The following is a 20487-nucleotide window of genomic DNA, read 5'->3' on the forward strand; positions in this document are numbered from 1 at the left end:
TTTAATGAGATTGAGCTTCTTTCAAATATTCATTGGCTGGTTTCCTTTTGTAAAGTTGTAAAGAGATGGGTCAAATCTTTTGCTCATTCTTTTTTTTCTCCTTTTTCTGTTTTTAAATGGACTACTAGAAATTTTTATTTTAATTTTTTCTTGCTCATTCTTCTATTGAGTAGTTTTTCTCTGTTGATTTATAGGAGGGTTTTTTTTTTTTTTTGGCGGTGCTTGTGACATGCAGAAGGGCCAAGGATCAAACCCTCACCACAGTAATGACCCAAGCCACAACAGTGACAATGCTGGATCCATAACCCACTAAGCCACCAGGGAAACCTAGGAGTTTTATTTTCTTTTATTATTAATCTATTTTGAATATGAGTCCTTCATGGGACCTACGTAATGCAAATATCTTCATGTCTGTGACATGTCTTTTCACTCAGTGGTATTTTTAGATGAACAACAATTCATAATTTTAACGCAGAATAATATATCACATTTTCCTTTTATGATTAGTACTCTTGCATCTTATTTAAGAAATAGTTACAGGAGTTCCCGTCGTGGCGCAGTGGTTAATGAATCCGACTAGGAACCATGAGGTTGCAGGTTCGATCCCTGCCCTTGCTCAGTGGGTTAACGATCTGGCGTTGCTGTGAGCTGTGGTGTAGGTCCCAGACGCGGCTTGGATCCAGCGTTGCTGTGGCTCTGGCGTAGGCTGGCCGCTACAGCTCCGATTCGACCCCTAGCCTGGGAAACTCCATATGCCCGGGAGCAGCCCAAAGAAATAGCAAAAAGACAAAAAAAAAAAAAAAAGAGAAAAAAGAAATAGTTACGGCAATGATTTTTGAAGAGATCTTTATCAATACCTACTTTTTATTATATGCTATTTTTAAATAAGATAATTTAAGGGAGTAATTTTTTAAAATTTATTTTTATTGAAGTATAGTTGATATATAGTATAATATAAATTATAAGTATACAATATAGTGATCCACGATTTTTAAAGGTTATACTCCATTTGTAGTTATTATAAAATTCTGGCTATATTTCTCAGCTATATCCTTATAGCTCATTTTATACCCAGCAGTTTGGACCTCTTACTCCCCTACCCCTATATTGCTCCTCCCCCTTTTCTCTCCCCACTAGTTTGTTCTCTATATCTGTAAGTCCGCTTCTTTTTTGTTAGATTCGCTAGTTTCTTATATTTTTTAGAGTCCACATATAAGTGATATGATACAGTATTTGTTTCTTTCTGACATATTTCTCTTAGCATTATGCATAATGCCCTCCAAGTCCATTCATGGTGCTGCAAATGGCAAAATTTCCTTTTTTTTTTTGGTCGCACCTGAGGCATGTGGAGGTTCCCAAGCTAGGGGTCAAACCCACTGCAGTGACAACGCCAGACCCTTAACCCACTGCACCAGAAGGGAATTCCTCTTTTTTTAAGTTTTTCTTTTTTTTATGGCTGTCGTATTCTACTGTAGATATACCACATCTTCTTTATCCATTCACCTGCTGATGGACACTTAAGTTGCTTCCGTACCTTAGTAAATGTAGACAATGCTGCCATGAGCATTGGGGTGCATTATCTTTTAGAAGTTTTTTACAGATATACACCCAAGAGTAGAATTGCTGGATCATATGATAATTCTATTTTCGGTTTTTTTGAAAAACTTCCATACTGTTTTCCACAGTGGGTACACCAATTTACATTCCCACCAATGGGGTTCAAGGGATGTTAATCTTTTTTTTTTTTTTTTGCTATTTTAGGGCTGCACCTGTGCCATATGGAGGTTCCCAGGCTAGGGGTCCAATTGGAGCTGTCACCCCTGTCCTACGCCATAGCCAGAGCAACTTGGGATCCGAGCCGCGTCTGTGACCTACACCACAGCTCAGGACAATGCCGGATCCTTAACCCACTGATCAAGGCCAAGGATCGAACCTGCATCCTCATGGATCCTAATCAGGTTCGTTAACCCCTAAGCCAGGAAGGGAATTCCAAGGAATGTCAATCTTAAATGATGGATCAATTACACTTAATCTAGTTATAATCACATTATAATGTTTACATTACACACCCTATATATGTGTATATGCATGTGTGTGTATATATATGCATTTGTATATATAGCTTTATATACATATAGATTATTTGAAATATTAAGTTCTCCTAGACTATGTAATATGTCATTTGATGACCACAAATTTCAATTTACCTAAAAATTTCTCAGGAACTTTTTCATGGAATGAATCAAGATGATTCTGTACTCTTTGAAAATAATATATTGATGAGTTTTTAATAGTGACTTAAAAATTAAAATAGTACTGATACAGTTATATTATAATGGACATCACCAAAGGCTTGGTTTTTCAAAAGCTACATATTAACTTTGTGATACAAATTTCAGGTTTTCACACACCTGAAATTCCTTAGCAATCAAAGGAAAAATTTCATTTAAAAGGATCACAAACCTAAGGCATTAACATGGATAAATCAAAAATATCAAAGTTAAAAAGGAACCCTGCTAGCAAAAAAGGAGGTATGAAAGAAAGAAAACTCTGGTTCGGATATCAGGAAAAATGTTCCATGAAATCGCTTTAGTCATTTTGGAGCCAGACTGGGCAAAATCTTAGTGGAAATGGCTGGAACCTCTTTACAGAACCTCCTTAATAATTCATGACTTAATAATTCATGACCAGATTAATCTATCTTGGCATGCTTACTCATCTGAAAAAGATTTATTCGAAGAAAATTCCTTTTGAGCTGACAGCGAAGCACTTGCCATGGACAAAAGAGAAACCACATACGGTAGTGTCTGTAGATAATATACTGATATGTGAATACCAGAGTGACTCACTTAAGAAAATATGAAATAAATATCCAAATTTACAGGACAGGGAAATTAGGAGGCGATCATATTAAAATCTCTCGTATTCAAATGTCTTTAAACTGAACATATTTCCAAGCCCTGAATGAAGAACCAGTTATTTAAGCCTCTTTAACGTGCCTCCAAATTACTTTTCCAGTCTTATCTCCCACTACCCTGCTATGTGAATTCATTGCTCTGGTCTGCAGAGTCTCGAAGGACGGGATCTGTCCTCCACCCACATCTTTTCCAAAACTGGGGAGTGTATAAACATCCCTTGAAGTTTTACCCAGTTTTGCCTGTACCATCACCTCCCATGCCAAGAATCTCCTCCCCATCTCTCGGCTGGGTTGAACTCTTCCTGTTGGATTTACTGGGTCTTTCAGATAGTTGAGGCAGAAAAACAGTGGCCAAAAACTTCCTTATCGATTTCTTTTCCTCATGGTCCCAAAATATTCTTCATGCATTTTATCCCAGGTCCAGAGCACTGCTTTCCTCCTCCTGTGTTCTACCAAGTCCTGCCAATGTACTGGCCCTCCTTTATCCTGCATCCTCTGGATGCCTCCACAACCTGGAGACTATAATCTTCATACCTCTTGCGCATGCCTTGTCAGGACCTATGGGAGTTCCTGAGAGTCTTCCTTCTGAGCCCATGCAAGCATCTTCCCCACTTGAGAGGGGAAGAGAACAAGAGTGAAAATGAAAAGGACAATGATGAATGTGATATTGGCAATGACAGTGATGACAAGAGTGGTAGCTACCATGTGGGGAGGGTCTACTGCTGCCACATTTGAGAATGGCAGTGCCATATGCTGCCATTCTGGATCTTTCAGCGAGAAAGATCTTGACTAGATCTTTCAGCGAGACCTGACACTTTTTTTTTTGTCTTTTGTCTTTTTGTCTGTTGTTGTTGTTGTTGTTGCTATTTCTTGGGCCGCTCCCGCGGCATATGGAGATTCCCAGGCTAGGGGTTGAATCGGAGCTGTAGCCACCGGCCTACGCCAGAGCCACAGCAACGCAGGATCCGAGCTGCGTCTGCAACCTACACCACAGCTCACGGCAACGCCGGATCCTTAACCCACTGAGCAAGGGCAGGGACCGAACCTGCAACCTCATGGTTCCTAGTCGGATTCGTTAACCACTGCGCCACGACGGGAACTCCAGACCTGACACTTTGAAGGCACTCCCACTGATTTGTAGAATAACTGTACCTTATCACCTTCATCTTACAGATGAAAAAAAATAGAGACCCAGGGATGTTAGGTCACCTGTCCCAAGTCACAGAGCCAGTAACGGCAGAGCTGGGAAGTGAACACAGTTCTTCCTGACTTTATGCATGTGCTCCTTCTACTATATTTCCTTGTTATGGCCTTGGATGCCTGGGAAAAAATACAGGAAGAGAGTGTGGCCTTCATTTGTGGCAAATAGTAGCCAGTTCTAGACTGACCACTCAGCTGAATGTCCTGCCCGCTCTAAATTCTGTTTTTTGTCTTTTCAGGGCCGATGTGAAGCATATGGAGGTTCTCAGGCTAGGGATGGAATCGGAGCTGCAGCTGATGGCCTGTGCCAGAGCCACAGCAACACCAGATCCAAGCTGCATCTGTGACCCACACCACAGGACACATCAACACCGAATCCTTTAACCCACTGAGTGAGGCCAGGGATTGAACCCATTCTTCACAGATACTAGCCGAGTTCTAAACCCTTTGAGCCACAATGGGAACTCCCCTGCACATTTGAAATTAATAGTATGAACAAGGAGAATCATGGATATGGAAGGTCACCGGCTGGGATTCCCTCCCCACAGCTGTACTTGTAAAGCTCCAGACTGGGGAACAGGATTCTTTCCAAGAGTCTCAGGAAGCTAAGGAGTAGGAAGCACTATGTCTGGAAGGCAGATCTTTTACCGACTGAACGAGTGACCTTTGGGATCCTCTTAACTTCTCTGCTCGCATCCATAAAAATGAGAAATGTGATCGTCCTGGTTTCAAAGGTCCCAGTATTTCCCAAGAGCTCTGTGACCCTCCCCAGGGAACTGTTTATAGCTGCTGATCAGACAGTTGACCTAAGGACCTCCTCCCCTATTGCAAGCGTACACAGGATTTAAATTAATTTTTCTGTTATTTCTCAGGATCATCAGCATGACCTTTCCCCACAGACTTATTAGTTTCTGGTCATCCCATTGCTTTTTTGTCAAAACCCCACATCCTAATAGTCAGATAGATGCTACCTAATTATTCTGAGATACAAAGCAATTAATTCATTGTGTTACGGTTTTTGTTTTTTTTTTTTAATGGATATATTTTATGGTCCTAAACCTGCCCCCTTACCGGAGAAGAGTAGAGGGGTAGGCAAAGGGAGTTGGGAGATACTCTTGCTTGACAGCCATAGACATCCCCTCCACCACTGTGGAGGTAGGAACATGAAATTGACATATCCGGGGATGGCAACACAGCATGAAGCTGGGTGTTTGTTTTAATCTGCTCAACCTTTCAAAATCAGGACTCTAATCTCCTTTTTGAGGTGAGGGAATGGAAGTTCAGGAAGGTTAAATAACCAGCCCAAGGTCATAAGGTAACTCAAGAGCTGAGGGGTAAACTTGATTCCGCCAGCCTTCCAAACCCTCGCTTTTCCTGCTAGACCAGATCTCCTTCCTGGGTGGAGAACCAAGGCTGATTTCTCCATGGGACCAGCAGACACAGTGCTAAGGGGGCCCACGCCACCTTTAGGGGCCACAAAAAGGTTTTCATTTCTTTAAAATTCAGAAGAAAAAAAAATGAACGTAATAGTAATGAACGGATGATAATGAATCCAGCTTGAAATTTACACCAACACAGCCATAAAATATAATTTTCCCCCCCTTTTTTGGGAGAAAGAGCTGAAGTGCCTCAGATCCACGAAAGTCACAATGGGTTGACCCCCCCATCTCCACCGTCCTCTTTCTATCCTGGGGCCTGGGCCAGCTGCTCTGAGGATGTGCCCAAGAAATGTCAAATCTATTTGTTATAAAAGCTTCGACTCCATCTCATCCCCCCCCACTCCCCCACTTCAGTCTGAGATGCAGATTTGCTGTTAAATAAACAGCTCTTTGCCCCAGGTTCTGCTGGACCAGGGGTGTGAGGGAAAATTCCACAGTGAAAGGGTCACTAACTTAAGTTCTGTTAAAGTAAATGAACCAAACATAACAGGAAATTTACGCTGCAGCAGAGACAAGAGATGTTGACATTCACTTCATTATGACTCAAAAATATTCACGTGGGCAGCCAGACTGAAAGGTGGTTGTTATGCCCGGGGCAGGCGCCGTTAAAAGGAAAAACAATTTGGAGGTTTTAAGCAAAGAAAGAAAGAGCTCATCCTGCTAAGAACCTTATCCTCCCACCCTTGAGGCTGGAAGCTCATCCGCAGGCAAAGAAAGTCCACTTACCTGAAAGACGACTCTTGAGCTTCATTTTATTGCTGCCCTGTTTGGGACTTTCCAAGTTCCCCTTGGATTCCTCGGGGCCGCACGAATCTTGGGGCTCCTCTGTCCCAGGCATCTGAAAGGCAGAGAGCACAGAGCTGATGGGAGATGCTGGCCTGCGATCACTGACGCCATCTGCTCTGAGAAGCTATCTCAAGGAGCAGCAATGCAGGTGTCACATGAGAAAAAAGTTCACGAGATCAAAGTATAGCCCTTCCGATCACTTGGAACCACACAGTCTCACGCTGATAAGTTCCTTCTCATCATACATCTCATGCACGGCACAGAACCTGGGAGGTTTCAAACTGGAAAGTGCCCCTTGAGCCATTTTGCTTCTTGAGAAAGTGTAGGGTCAACGTCAGCTGGGTGGTCACAAAGCCACAGCCAGAGTGCAGGTCTCCTGACTGGTGGGCCAGGGCTGTGCCTGACATTGTAAACTTCAACACATATTTAACCAGAGATTTAAATGCAATTTTAAGATTCTCAAACTACCGTAGGTGCTTTGATTTTATAGCAGCCAATAACTACATCTCAGGTCAACATTTCATGGGTTATACTCCTATGAAAAAGAAACAACACCCCCAAAATGGAGTTGCTTGTGATAAGCCCTACCCAGAATGCATATCTAAAATAACTGCAGGTGGAGTTTCTGTCGTGATGCAGCAGAAACAAATCTGACTAGGAACCATGAGGTTGCAAGTTCGATCCCTGGCCTTGCTCAGTGGGTTGAGGATCTGGCGTTGCCGTGAGCTGTGGTATAGGCTGGTGGCAACAGCTCTGATTAGACCCTAGCCTGGGAACCTCCATATGCTGCAGGTGCAGCCCTAAAAAGACAGAAAAGACCACAAATAAAATAAAATAAAATAACTGCAGAAGTTCCTTTTGTGGCTCAGCGGAAACAAATCTAACAAGCAACCCTAAGGATGCAGGTTCCATCCCTGGTATCACTCAGTGGGTTAAGGATCCGGCATTGCCATGAGCTATGAAATAGGTTGCAGATGTGTTTTGGATCTGGTGGTGTTGCGCCTGTGGTGCAGGCTGAAAGCTGTAGCTCCCATTCAACCCCAGCCTGGGAACCTCCATATGCCGCGGGTGCGGCCTAAAAAGACATTAAAAAAAAAAAAAAAAAAAAAAAGCAACTGCAGTTTCAGCCTCTCCCTGGATTAGAATTTAAACCAGTCTGGAATCTCCCAGTCAGTGAGGTAACTTGCCTGAAACCCCATCTTTCTTTAAGGGATGGTAACCTGCCTTGAAATAATCCACTCTTAGAACTTGTGGTTTCACCCTTTCTGCCTGTATAAAACCTTCCATTTGTACAACTCCCGAGCGTCTTTCTATTTTCTAGGTGGGATGCTGCCAGATACATGAAGCGCTAAATAAAGCCAATTCGTCCTCAAGTTTACTCAGTTGAATTTTGTTTTTTAACACTCCTGATACTGCTTAGACAGCTTCCAGAATCAAGCACCACCCAGGCTACATGGAGGTGTCTGCACAGTCAGCCCACACGTCTGTAAGCTGTAGGTCCACATTATCAGACCCCAAGAGGTGATGCAGAAAGGAGGACCCCAAGGCCTCTTGGTCATCCATCTGAGAAAAGCCCAATGTGCGAAGAAGAGCTATGCTTATTAGAGAGGAAAGGAGACTTATATACTTGAAAGTGTTTATAAAAATATCCAGGAACGGGTGGGGGTAAACTTAAATGCACAGAACTTTTCTGATTTTTTTTTTGTCTTTTCAGGGCTGCACCTGCGGCATATGGGAAGTTCCCAGGCTAGGGGCTGAATCAGAACTGCAGCTGCTGGCCTACACCACAGCCACAGCCACGCCAGATCCTTAACCCAATGAGCGAGGCCAGGAATCAAACCTACATCCTCATGGATGCTAGTCAGGTTTGTTTCCACTGAGCCATGATGGGAACTTCCTATATGCACAGAACTCAGGAGATAACAACGAACAAATGAGTCTCCTCCTTTGAAATTTTACTTTTCTTTGAGATTCTGGGGGAAAAAAAGTCATATTAATTCAAATAGATCAAATTCACACTAAGGAGCATGTATGTACTTTAAAAAGACACAGAGGATATCCTTTACAACTTACTAGTCATTGGAAAGTCATGTAATGATAATGTAAAAAAAAATCCTGAATTTTAACAGATAATGAAATTATATAGTAGATATCAACTTCAGCTTATGAAAATGTATAAACTAAGCAGTAAGAGTAATCTCCCAGGTTATCCCCCTTTTGAAGAGGTAATTGTTTATATCTAAATTTTTTTTTCTTTTTAGGGCCAACCTTCAGCATATGGAAGTTCCTAGGCTAGGGGTTGAATTGGAGCTGCAGCTGCAGGCCTATGCCACAGCCACAGCCACAGCAACATAGAATCTGAGCTGCATCTGTGACCTATGCTGCAGCTTGCAGCAACATCGGATCCTTAACCCAGTGAGGCCAGGGATGGAACCTCCATCCTCATGGATGCCATGTTGTGTTTTTAACCTGTTGAGCCACAATGGGAATTCCTATATCTAAATTTTATATGTAATCTAAAAGATTTGGAGGATTCCCCTCTCCCCCTCAAGTTCGATTACCTTTCAGGATGAGAAAAAGAAGAGAAGTCCTGAGAAATGAGGAGATGAAGGCAAATTGAGGAAGAGGCACTGGGAAAACAAATTCATCTTGGAGTATAAAACAAAGATGAATTTGGTGAATTCCTATTACAATGTCAGGGGTTGGCAGATCTCCAGGTTTAAATGATGAAGTAGAGGCAAGAACAGAATCCTGAGGGTGATTTTGGAGATTCTCTAGAGGGAGGTCTTTCCTAACACCAAACCAGGACACTGATTCATGCCCAGTGCAGAAGAAGCCTGTTGGAGACACGCCAGGATCGGGGGCACAGAAGGAGACATGCAAATAGGAATAATCCAGAGAGAAGCCTCGGGCCTCTCCTTTGCTTGGCTTAAAAACTTTATGGAAAGAATCTGTCTCCAGACTGTAAACAGCAATTACCGGAGACAGAGTTGAATTCCTGCTTCTTTCTGGTTACACCACCTGACCTGGGCTCCCAGAGGAAGGTAGCCCTCAGTTGGTTAGTCACTGCCCCCTCCGGTGCCCATAACGTGGGTTGCTTATTACACACTGGCCAAGTCTCAAATCATCAGAAAGGCTGACCGAGAAGCTCAGACCGAGGAAGGAAAACAATCCCCGCTTACTGTTCCTGGACCTGCCAGGTTTCCTCCTTCCGCTCTCTCTCTTCCACCTAAGATGCCCTCCTGTCTTCCTGCACAGTCCCCCGTCTGCACACACTCAGAGACACTGTGGAGGTGACAGGAGCCCAGGTGGAAAGTGGGTGCCTAAGGCTTCCCAACGCATCCCAGGCAAGGCTGTGACTTCACATTCAGTCTCGGGATTTCCAGGGTCCAAAATATTTCCCACCTCTCACCTAAGATGCTTTTCAATTAAGTCAGCAGTTTGGCTAATCAATACTGTGTTACACAGTTGGTTCCCTTCAATTTTTTTTTCCATTTAACTTTCAGAGCAAATTTGTATCTCCAAGTAAGTAACATTATCTCCATTTGACAGATGAAGAAATACAACTGAGAAGTTCCCGTCATGGCGCAGTGGGAACAAATCCGACGAGGAGCCATGAGGTTGTGGGTTCAATCCCTGGCCTCACTCAGTGGGTTAAGGATCCGGTGTTGCCGTGAGCTGTGGTGGAGGTTGCAGACATGGCTTGGATCTGGCGTGGCTGTGGTGTAGGCTGGTGGCTACAGCTCCGATTAGACCCCTAGCCTGGGAACCTTCATATGCCGCAGATGCGGCCCTACAAAAAAAAAAAGCAAAAATAAATAAATAAATAAAACTGAGACCCTAAAGAACACGCTTTGTTTACAACACCCAGGATCTAGGATAGATTGTATGTGAAGAGAGTACAGACTGAGTGATGTGGCGTTTCACAACAGCTTTTTACATGCACTAGTGTGAATCTGAAGTCTTTTTTTCTTTTTCTTTTTTGTTTCTTTTATGGCCGAACCTGCAGCATATAGAAGTTCCCAGGGCAGGGGCTGAATTGGAGCTGCAGCTTCGGTCTCTGCCATAGCCGTGACAACACCGGATCTGAGCCGCAGCTGCTACCTACACTACAGCCTGCAACAACGCTGGATCCTCAACCCACTGAGCAAGGCCACATCCTCACTGAGTCAATGCTGGGTCCTTAACCCACTGGACCACAATGGGAATTCCTAAGGTCTTCATGATGCAAACACGAATGCTGTCAACTTTTCTTGATTTTCAGAATCTGAGGGAAGTGGTTTAGGAGAAGGAACCACAGCCTAAGGAAAGAGTATTTTTTTTTTCTTCTAATCCTGAAATGCACCAAAGAATGAAATGAGATTTAGTTTCCATGATCTACAAAATACCAATAGATTATACCAAAGAAATCTTATGCGAAAGACGGTGTATGTTGCACGAGTGCTGAAAGCCTGTAGCTAAAAGCTAAAATCAATCGGAACGACACAGAGACATCTGGAAGGGTGGAAAAAGGTATCCTGATGAGTTTGAAGCTCAGTAAGGGAAATCTTAATTCAGAACTCCCTGGCCCTGTTAGCCTGAGGTACTGAATTTAAATGGAACCATTTCCTCTTGTAACAAAAAAGCGGTCTGTCGTGGTGTTAGGTGGCTTGTAGCTCAATGAACAGGAAACAGGTTGCTTAGATACATCAGTTCCAGATTATTTCAGGAAGTAGCAACATACAAAGTGCAATTTTGATTACAATAAGCCTCTCTTCAGTCCACACTCCAAGAAATTTCCTTGCCTGTATTTCTTTCTTTTCTCAGACACACAGAACAAATCAAATTGTTCTGGGAATGATGTCATTTTAGCTGTTCTGAAATGAAATGTGCAAGTTCTCCTGGAAGGCCTCTGGTTCAGAGAAGCAGCTGATATAATCTATTATTCATCAGAAATTTCTAATTCATGTGTCATAAAAACAATGCCATTATATTAATGGAACCTAACATAATTTGCCAATTTCCAGGTTGGAGCCTCTCTGTTCACAGTTTCCCACACCTAGAGCCTATGAGGTTATCTCTCAACGAAGAATCTCTAGCTTCTGGTTGAACAGTGAAGGGGTGGGGCAGCGTGGTTTAGAATCTAGCTGCCTGGGAGGTCCCAGTGTGGCTCAGCAGTAACGAACCCAACTAGTATCTATGAGGATGAGGGTTCGATCCTTGGCCCTGCTCAGTGGGTTAAGGATCCAGTGTTCTCATGAGCTGCAGTGTAGGTTGTAGATGCGGCTTGGATCTGGAGTTGCTGTGGCTGTGGCATGGGCCGGCAGCTGCAGTTCCCATTCGACCCCTACCCTGGGAACTCCCATATGCTGCAGGTGCAGCCGTAAAAAGGAAAAAAGAAAAGAATCTAGCTGCCTGAGCACAAATCCTAGTTGCACCATTTCCTGGCAATTTAGGCACATTAGCCAACCTCCAATGTTGTCATTTGATAAATAGGGCTTAAGAATTAAATGATATAGTCTTCTGAATGAAGATGGCATATTTCTCTCTTGAAACCACACTAAAATGATGGGGAAGAGTTTTTTTTTTGTCTTTTTGCTATTTTCTTGGGCCACTCCCGTGGCATATGGAGGTTCCAGGCTAGGGGTCCAATCAGAGCTGTAGCTGCCGGCCTACACCAGAGCCACAGCAACGCGGGATCCGAGCCACATCTGTGACCTACACCACCGCTCATGGCAACACCGAATCCTTAACCCACCGAGCAAGGGCAGGGATCAAACCCACAACCTCATGGTTCCTAGTTGGATTCATTAACCACTGAGCCATGACGGGAACTCTGAGATTTTTTTTTTTTTTAATGAAAGATATAATCCCACAAAGATAAAGAAAGTAGATGACAACAGCAACAAAATCCTGGAAACTGTAAGCACATGTGCAGTCACAGATCTGATTTGAGAAAGTTGAATGCTAAACTGGAGAAAGCCTCAAAGCAACTTGGTTTGCACACAGACATCCCACAAAGACTCAGGGGATAGAGGATCTCTGGCAGTGGCAATGACGATAAGGCTGAAGCAGTGGTATGAGAAATGGTCCAAAAGGAGTTCCCTTGTGGCTCAGTGGGTTAAGGATCTGGCATCACTGCAATGGCTCTGGAACTTCCGCATGTCAAGGGTGCAGCCAAAAAACCCAAAAAACAAAAACGACATGGCCCAAAGAGTTGGAAGTGACAGGGAAGAATGGATTTGATTTTGAGAGATTCTCAGATGTCAGGAATGACCTAGACAAACTTTAGAGAATTCTTATAAGCTCAGGCTACAGATGTGAAACAGAGTTATGGGACTGTGCAATTCACCACTGTCTTGGTCCAAACAGAACCAGCCTCTAAAGGAGATGCAGGACTGAGCTGGAGTCTCCCCAGTCCTCCCTGCTCTCCCAAGCTTACTCCAGAGATGGAGAACAGGAAAATGGAGGCCCCCAGCTACACCAAAGTAGCCCGTCAACTGAAGAATGTGGCAAAGTCGTTATCATCTGGCTGCTCTCTATTCAAAATAGAGGTATTTAAACAGCAACTGCGGGAACCTCTAGCCCACGCTCTGTGTGAACTACAAGCACATGAAATGTATACAAAATATAATTCAGTTTATAATTTATGCATTGTAGGTATAAATTATAAACTGAATAATTTATAATTATTATTTAAATTATTGCTTATGTTAATAGAGCATTGATATCAGAGGCAGTTCTTTGATTATGTAAAATAAGGAATGATAGTACTTATTTTTAAAGGGTTAAAATTACCTCGTAATTATTTTATAGGGTTATTATGAGGAATAAATATGAATGCACTTAAGAGTACTAGTAGACTGTCTACTGTGTATCATGGTGGTACAGTGAAAGTTCAGTTGAAATTAAAAAAAAAAAAAAACACCCTCAAGCTTTCTCCCCACCAGATCTCAGGATGCTTCTGGATTTGATGATTACATGATTATGGCTCTAGACTATGTTTCAGCTTCATAACTACAGAAAGGAAATAGACTTAATTAATGAATACAACAAATCAAATGAATAAAACAAAACCCAAAGAGAATATACCAACTTCTTGGATTCACAATGAGAAAGAAGCTCCAACAAGTGACTGCAAACCTAACAGCTGAGAAGGCAGTTTCAAAGGCACATGCCTGGAGCACTCAGATTTTAGCAATCAGGCCTGCACAGGACAGCAAGGAGGATTTGAGACACACTCTGATCTGATAATCAGAAGAAGAGCAAAAGAAGAGAAAACATAAAGAATACACAGCAGGAAGTTCCTGTTGTGGCTCAGCAATAACAAGCTCAACCAGCATCCATGAGGATGTGGGTTCCATCCCTGGCCTCGCTCAGTGGGTTAAGGGTCCAGTGTTGCTGTGAACTGTGGTGTAGGTCACAGGCGGGGATCGGATCCTGCATTGCTGTGGCTGTGGTATAGGCCGGCAGCTGTAGCTCTGATTCAATCCCTAGCCTGGGAACCTCCATGTGCCGCAGGTGCAGCACTGGAAAGCAAAAAAAAATAAATAGAAAGTAATTAGCTAGAGGAAGGAGCAACCACCTTGGAAGAAAAGGGGAGATCTTAGATGGCAAACCAGACAGTCACAAAGGAGAGATATGGTGAAGTCAAGGGTGAGAGCTGTGCCAGCTCCTGACCCCTACTCTGAAATTGGGCATGGTAAACGTGGGAGACACTAGTTACTCTTAGATTCAAGAGGGTGGCTGGAAACTGAGGAAATCTAATGGAGAAAGAGAGGCAAAACCACAGAGAATGGAATGCAGCGACTCCCCCATGGGGATCCCAGTCCCCAAAAACAATGAGAGATGTGATTTATAAACAAAGTGCAGGTAAAGAGCTTGAGTAGAGGATATGGAATGGCTCTACCAAGAGGGATCAGAACGTTTGGACAAAGGGGGTAAGAAGACCAGGAAGAGTAAAAAAAATATCCTGGGTATATTTTATTTATTTATTTATTTATTTATTTGGGCCACACTTGTAGCACGTGGAGGTTCCCAGCCTAGGGGTCGAATCAGAGCTATAGCCACTGACCTATACCACAGCCACAGCAACACCAGATCCCAGCCGCGTCTGCAACCTACACCACAGCTCATGGCAATGCTGGATCCTTAAACCACTGAGCGAGGCCAGGGATTGAACCTGCATCCTCATGGATGCTTTGTTTCCACTGAGCCATGACGGGAACTCTTTGAGTATATTTTAAAGGGATGACGATATATACACACATATATATAGTTAGATAGATAGTTACATATATATATGTATGTGTTGTTATATGTATTTATGTAATTTTTTTGCCCCAACAACTGTGGCCTGGGAAAGAAATGAAATTAGGGCTATAAAGAAGCAAAAAGGCATCCCAAAGTGGAGCCAGGCGGGATAGTAATAAGCCAGAACTCGACACTGGTCTGATGGGAGAGTATTTCTTCAGAGGTGGTGATGAAGATGTATTAGAACAACAGATACTTTGGTGAACAGATGCCTCACTGATTCCACCTCTATCACAGTGATGGGCCCCTGTGACAGAATCTAGAAGAGTCTTTTAGGAAAAAAAACCTGGGTCGGAAAGCAAAGGAACAGGAGAAGTAAGAATGGCACACAGATTCAGCAAGCAGGGCCATGCAAGAAGGTGGGGAGCCTTTCACAGAAAGGGGAAAGGCAAACAGAAACCTAAGCGAGTCTTTCTCAAAGGGGACAGATAGGAAACACTAGAGGCATATCCAATTACTAACGCCTCCCCCCCCCACCAAAAAAAAAAACATAGCAGGAAGGACTACTCGACCCCTGAAATATTCAAAACCTGAGGAGCAGGTGGCAGAGGTTTTAACCTTTAGCAGTTCATTAGGATATAAGCTTCAGAAGCATCATCCACAGCAAGTCTGGTTCTCAAATCTGCAGAAGGTGTTCTTCCAGCTGTGTAAATGGGGAGGAGAGATGCAGCTTCCTCCAGGCAGAGCACTTCCATGCCCAGAGGCAGCAGGGATGGGAAAGGTGGTCCAGGATCAAGAATGCCTGCTCCTGAGAACCGGAAGCTCTGACAGAGGCACATTCCCCACCCAGTGCAGTACATCGAGAGGCCTGTGCTTTCATCCCAAAGTGTAAATGCAGATAAGCACTTTAAGCAGGACCAGGCTGATTTCCTTCACCCAGACCGGGAGGCAGATTCCTGCCAGTAGGCTTAAGTTCATGGTCATAGACTCCAAATAACTGTTATAGACTGACTGTCATCTTTCAGAAAAGCCAAGAATATTTTCTTTTTTTTTTTTCTCCTTTCTTTCCTTTTTTCTTTTTTGGTCTTTTTGCCTTTTCTAGGGCTGCTCCTGCGGCATATGGAGATTCCCAGGCTAGGGGTCTAATCAGAGCCATAGCCACCGGCCTACACCATAGCCACAGCAATGCAGGATCCGAGCCGCGTCTGCAACCTACACCACAGCTCACGGCAATGCCGGATCCTTAACCTACTGAGCAAGGCCAGGGATCGAACCTACAACCTCATGGTTCCTAGTCAGATTCATTAACCACTGAGCCATGATGGGAACTCCAAGAATATTTTCATCATTGACCCTTTCCCCCTTCAGTTGCTATGACTATGTCTCTGTCACAATGCTGGGAGACAGTTCTCTATGGGTCTCCCCCATTTCTATGAGGCTTGTGAACAGGGGCATAGGCTGCTTTTATTCTGGATTATCTAGCTCTTCAAGGATGTTTATTGGGTGAATAGCCTTGAACTTTAGAGACAGTGTCTTAGAAGGAAGGGGTCGGTTTGTTTACTGTCCAGTGTAATAAAGATAATGTCTCTTTTTGGAGCAAAGGGCAGTCAAGTTTGCTTCCAGCCCATCATAAAAGATTCAGGTTGCCTACGCTCAGGGTTTCTCAGCTGTGATGCAAATCTCCTGTGTGTGTATCTACCTGAGCCCCTTGGCATCACCCCTTAGGACTTGGGGGTGGAGGGAGTGGGAATTATGCAAACATGAGGCTCTAAACTGGGATCAGAGAAAGCCAAAAGCTACTAGCTGTGTCAGGAGTAATAAAGTCATTTGTCTCTGACCCAGGAATCTCATGTCTCCTACTAGCATGCATGAACCTGTAGTGTCAAATCTCAGGCCATTTTTTTTTTTTTTTTTTTTTTACAATTCTTGATGTGGCATTTGGCAAAATTAAATTAGGTCATGGAGACAAAGTTTTGCCTGGGACAATTGTCCAGGGGCTAGGGATTGGCTCATTTTTCTAGATGTCAAGGGTGTGGGGTCAAATGACTTGAGACCATTATGGGTCCACTTACTCTTTGTTCAGTTACATTTCACGAAAAACTAAAGCACACATGAGAGATAATATTGAACAACCCCAACGTTCTTGGAGCTCAAGGAGCCATATTTGTTCCAACAGAAAACAGCCCACTCTGCAGACGCCGAGCAGAACCCTCTCTCCCCAGCACCCAGCACATCAAGAGTCTCGTCTGCTAAGACAGAACACAGGAGGAAATTGGAGAGATCGAAGGTGGCCATTAGTACTTTGGTTTTTAGAGTTCCCACTGTGGCACAGCGGAAACAAATCTGACTAGTATCCATGAGGATGCGGGTTCTATCCCTGGCGTCCAGCATTGCTGTGAACTCTGGGGTAGGTCAAAGACATGGCTCGGATTCTGCACTGCTATGACTGTGGCTGGCAGCCACAGCTCCAGTTTGACCCCTAGCTTGGGAACTTTCATATGTTGTGAGTGCGTCCCTAAAAAAAAGAAAAGAAAAGAAAACAAAAGTACTTTGGTTTTTAACTCAAAAGCTCAAGGAAATTTAAGTTTGGATGTTAATTATTTTAGATTTTAACATCTTTGGATTAGGTCTTGTGAGAGGATTTGTATTTGCTGGCACTTTAATTATTTGAATATAACTTTCGTGTTGGCGTTTTATTTCACTATAGAACCTCTGAAAAGCTCTACTGGATAATGTAGCTAGAAATAATTTTGGATGAGAAGCGGCAGAGGGATTGAGTTCTAGCTTCTGGCAAATTTTAGTCTTCTGGAGATGCGGAACGAACGAACCATCATTATCCATGAGACAGGCCCCTTGGGTCCAAACAGAAAGTCTAGTACTTAATGTCCTATAATTGTGGTCTAAAGCATTTATGAGATCTCCTTGAACACACTGTGACTAATATCATGCTTAACTCCTAAGCACCATCTGTCTTTCTCAATTAATTTTTGAAGTCTTACAGACAACCCATGCAAAGTATGGCTTTTATCTCCAACTCTTTCCATTGAGGAAGCATATCTGATCCCAGGGAAAACTGCAGGGGGACTGGTTGCACCCAGTTCATGCCATGTTTTTATGGTTCCCAACACTTGAAAAAAAAAAAAAATCTTCAGATGTGACAGAAGACATCCAAGCTCCGAATCCCTAGGAAGCTGTGTTGGCTCGTTCTTACAAGACAGGGGAGCGTGGTGATTTCTCTTTCATGCTTTAGTCACACTAAGATTATTTTTAGGCTGCCAGAGGAAGCTCATTTTCCAAATCTCTGGGGCAGATGTTTGAATGACCAAAGGAGAACCAGATGGCCATCAGAGAGGCCAGTGCTGGGAATGAATAACCATTCAGGAAAAGGGAATCAGAAGAGCAATAAATCAGCCCAAAGAAGCAAGAAGCCTTCGAGTTGACTGCAGAAATTAAAACACAAATTGACTGCTACACTATAGACTCATTGCTTTCCAACAAAGAGCCTAACTCAGGACTGAAGAGGAAAAGAGGACGAGTGAAACGTAGAACTCCCCGCCTCCACCCCAGCACACACAGCGTCAGATGCAGCTGGGGAAAAAGCAGCTGATGTCAACAGAGGCACTCGGGCTGTGGCTTCGCCAGAGAAATAATATTGTCCTTGTTCTAGCGGAGCCCATTTCTGGTTTCCTCACATGTATCATCCCCACACAACGTGAAGGCGCTTCACAGGCTCTGTTGGCGATTACTTAGATGATTTTCATGCCTACACATTCAATAGATCTCTGGGTCCTTTAAAAAGGGGAAGCAAAGACATCACCTTTAAGGGCGAGGTCACTGGCCCACATGTGCCCCTCCTGCGGTGGGTCTGTGTCACCTTCCCCAAGAGAGGACAGTGTGCTCAAGGGACTCTCAGTTCTTCAAAAATAACAGGATAAACTGCATGTGTCCCTCCTTGGTTTTGATTTTAAACTAGGCAAGGCAAGACCAGACATTCTCTCCAAAGCAGTGGGCTCTCATTCTTACCACGTTTCCACGATCGAGCGGGATGTCTGTGGGGTCCAGAATTCTTCTTCGGTTTTGTGGGCTGGGCACCAAAGGCAGACCCTTGTCTGCCTCGGGTCACTTCTCAGCAGGAGCTGGCTTTCTGCTCCCCTTGGACAGATCTCTGGGTGCAACAGGTCTGGGATATACTTTACCCTAAATTCCGGGATGATAAAATCAAGAGTGTGTGTGCGTGTGTGTGTGTGTGTGCGTGTGTAGGAAAATCGAGACATATAAAAAGTACAGCATGGAGAGCTATGGAGAAAGAAAGGCATGCAAAAGACCTAAGAAGTAAACAGGAAGAATGGCAGGAAAGAAAATAAGAGATGAGTTATCTGAGGTGCCCTAATACAGCTGCTGAGTCAAATCCAATTCAGCAATAACGATAAACAGGCCCGATTCTTCCAGGGCCTTTTTTCTATGCAAACATTTTAGAGGAAGTTTTACATGATTCTACGGCTTACTGTAATAGAAAAAGGCTGTTTTAACTGGACATACCATCTAGGCAGGTTTTAGATGAAAGTGACTGGTCATGCTGAGGACACTGTGGTGACATTTTGGTCTGCTGCTAAGTTCCAGGCAGTACCCTAAGGACTTCTGCTGCCTTTTCCAGCTTAATGTGAGCTGGACTCAGAATTCTTTATTTTCCAGGAGCCACAATGAATTCACACTGATTTACTGGTATATGTTTCTTTCTTTCTTTTTTTTTTTTGTCTTTTTGTCTTTTTCAGGGCCATACCCTTGGCACATGGAGGTTCCCAGGCTAGGGGTCTAATCGGAGCTGTAGTTGCCAGCCTACGCCAGAGCCACAGCAACGTGGGATCCGAGGCACATCTGCAACCCACACCTCAGCTCAAGGCAATGCCGGATCCTTCACCCACACTGAGCGAGGCTAGGATGGAACCTGCACCTCATGGTTCCTAGTTGGATTCGTTAACCACTGAGCCACGATGGGAACTCCTGCTGGTGTATGTTTCTAAGGGTATGTAACTCCTTGAAGAATGGGACCTGAAAGCTGAGATGTGTTCCGTGGAGCCACATGGGAAGCAGTAATAGGAGAGGCGGACCCAGGCTCACACATGATCTTCCACAGCAGGAGTCAGCAAACGGCTGCCCGGGGGCCAGATCTGGCCCCACACCTGTTTTTGTAAAGTTTTATTAGAACCCAGTCATGCCCATTAGTGTGCTTACTGCTTACGACTGCTTCTGCACTACAAAGCCGGGGTGAATGGTTGCAACATGGACCGCTTGGCCAGCAAAGCCTGAAATATTTATGCTCTGGCTTTTATAACTGCCGACCTCTCATCTACAGGAATAATTCATACCCTAGCCCTACCCATCGCCCCACCTCCATCCCCAGCTAAAGTCACTGGGAACAAACTGGAGAATTTGTAGGAAACATCACTTTCTGAGTTGAAGGGAAAGTACTGACAAGTACAGACATCCTAAGGAAGCTGCTCCTGGAGGCAAGGCTTACTGGTCGACCTTGGAATTTCCTCTAAAAACATCTTTGTCATTCAGACTTTTGGGGTTTTATCTTTAAGTTTCATTTTTTAAAGGATCCTGATAAGAACGTCATTTGAAATAACAAGGATTCTGTTTTAAATGCACAGGCTTTGCTAAGTGTCATAGAGTTATTGGCCATCATTTAAACTGGTTTAATTGGATGGCTTTGGAAACAAACCTACTGCTTGGAAGAAACAGAAAGGGTCTTTTTTTTGTTTGTTTTTTGGTCTTTGTTGTTGTTGTTGGTGGTGGTGGTGGTGGTGGGGAAAGTGGAGAAAATGACTTGGAGAAGAAGAAAGGAGAGGGAACCTCTTAGGGGAGAGGGGGAGACTGTGGGTGTCTGGATGAGGGAGTTTAGAGCAGTAC

General features: G+C 43.8%; 1 protein-coding gene across 7 annotated transcripts in view; it reads right to left on the reverse strand.

Annotated features, from left to right (window-relative positions):
• The window catches only part of PDZD2 (PDZ domain containing 2), a 417701-nt gene that overhangs the window by 58154 nt on the left and 339060 nt on the right, over positions 1-20487 (reverse strand). For all 7 annotated transcript variants that reach the window (XM_047767572.1, XM_047767605.1, XM_047767596.1 and 4 more), the window contains one exon: positions 6283-6394. In XM_047767572.1, coding sequence (XP_047623528.1) covers positions 6283-6394 — 112 coding nt within the window. The remainder of the gene's footprint in view (positions 1-6282; positions 6395-20487) is intronic.

The sequence above is a fragment of the Phacochoerus africanus genome, chromosome 1, assembly GCF_016906955.1.
Source record: "Phacochoerus africanus isolate WHEZ1 chromosome 1, ROS_Pafr_v1, whole genome shotgun sequence".
Lineage (NCBI taxonomy): Eukaryota > Metazoa > Chordata > Mammalia > Artiodactyla > Suidae > Phacochoerus > Phacochoerus africanus.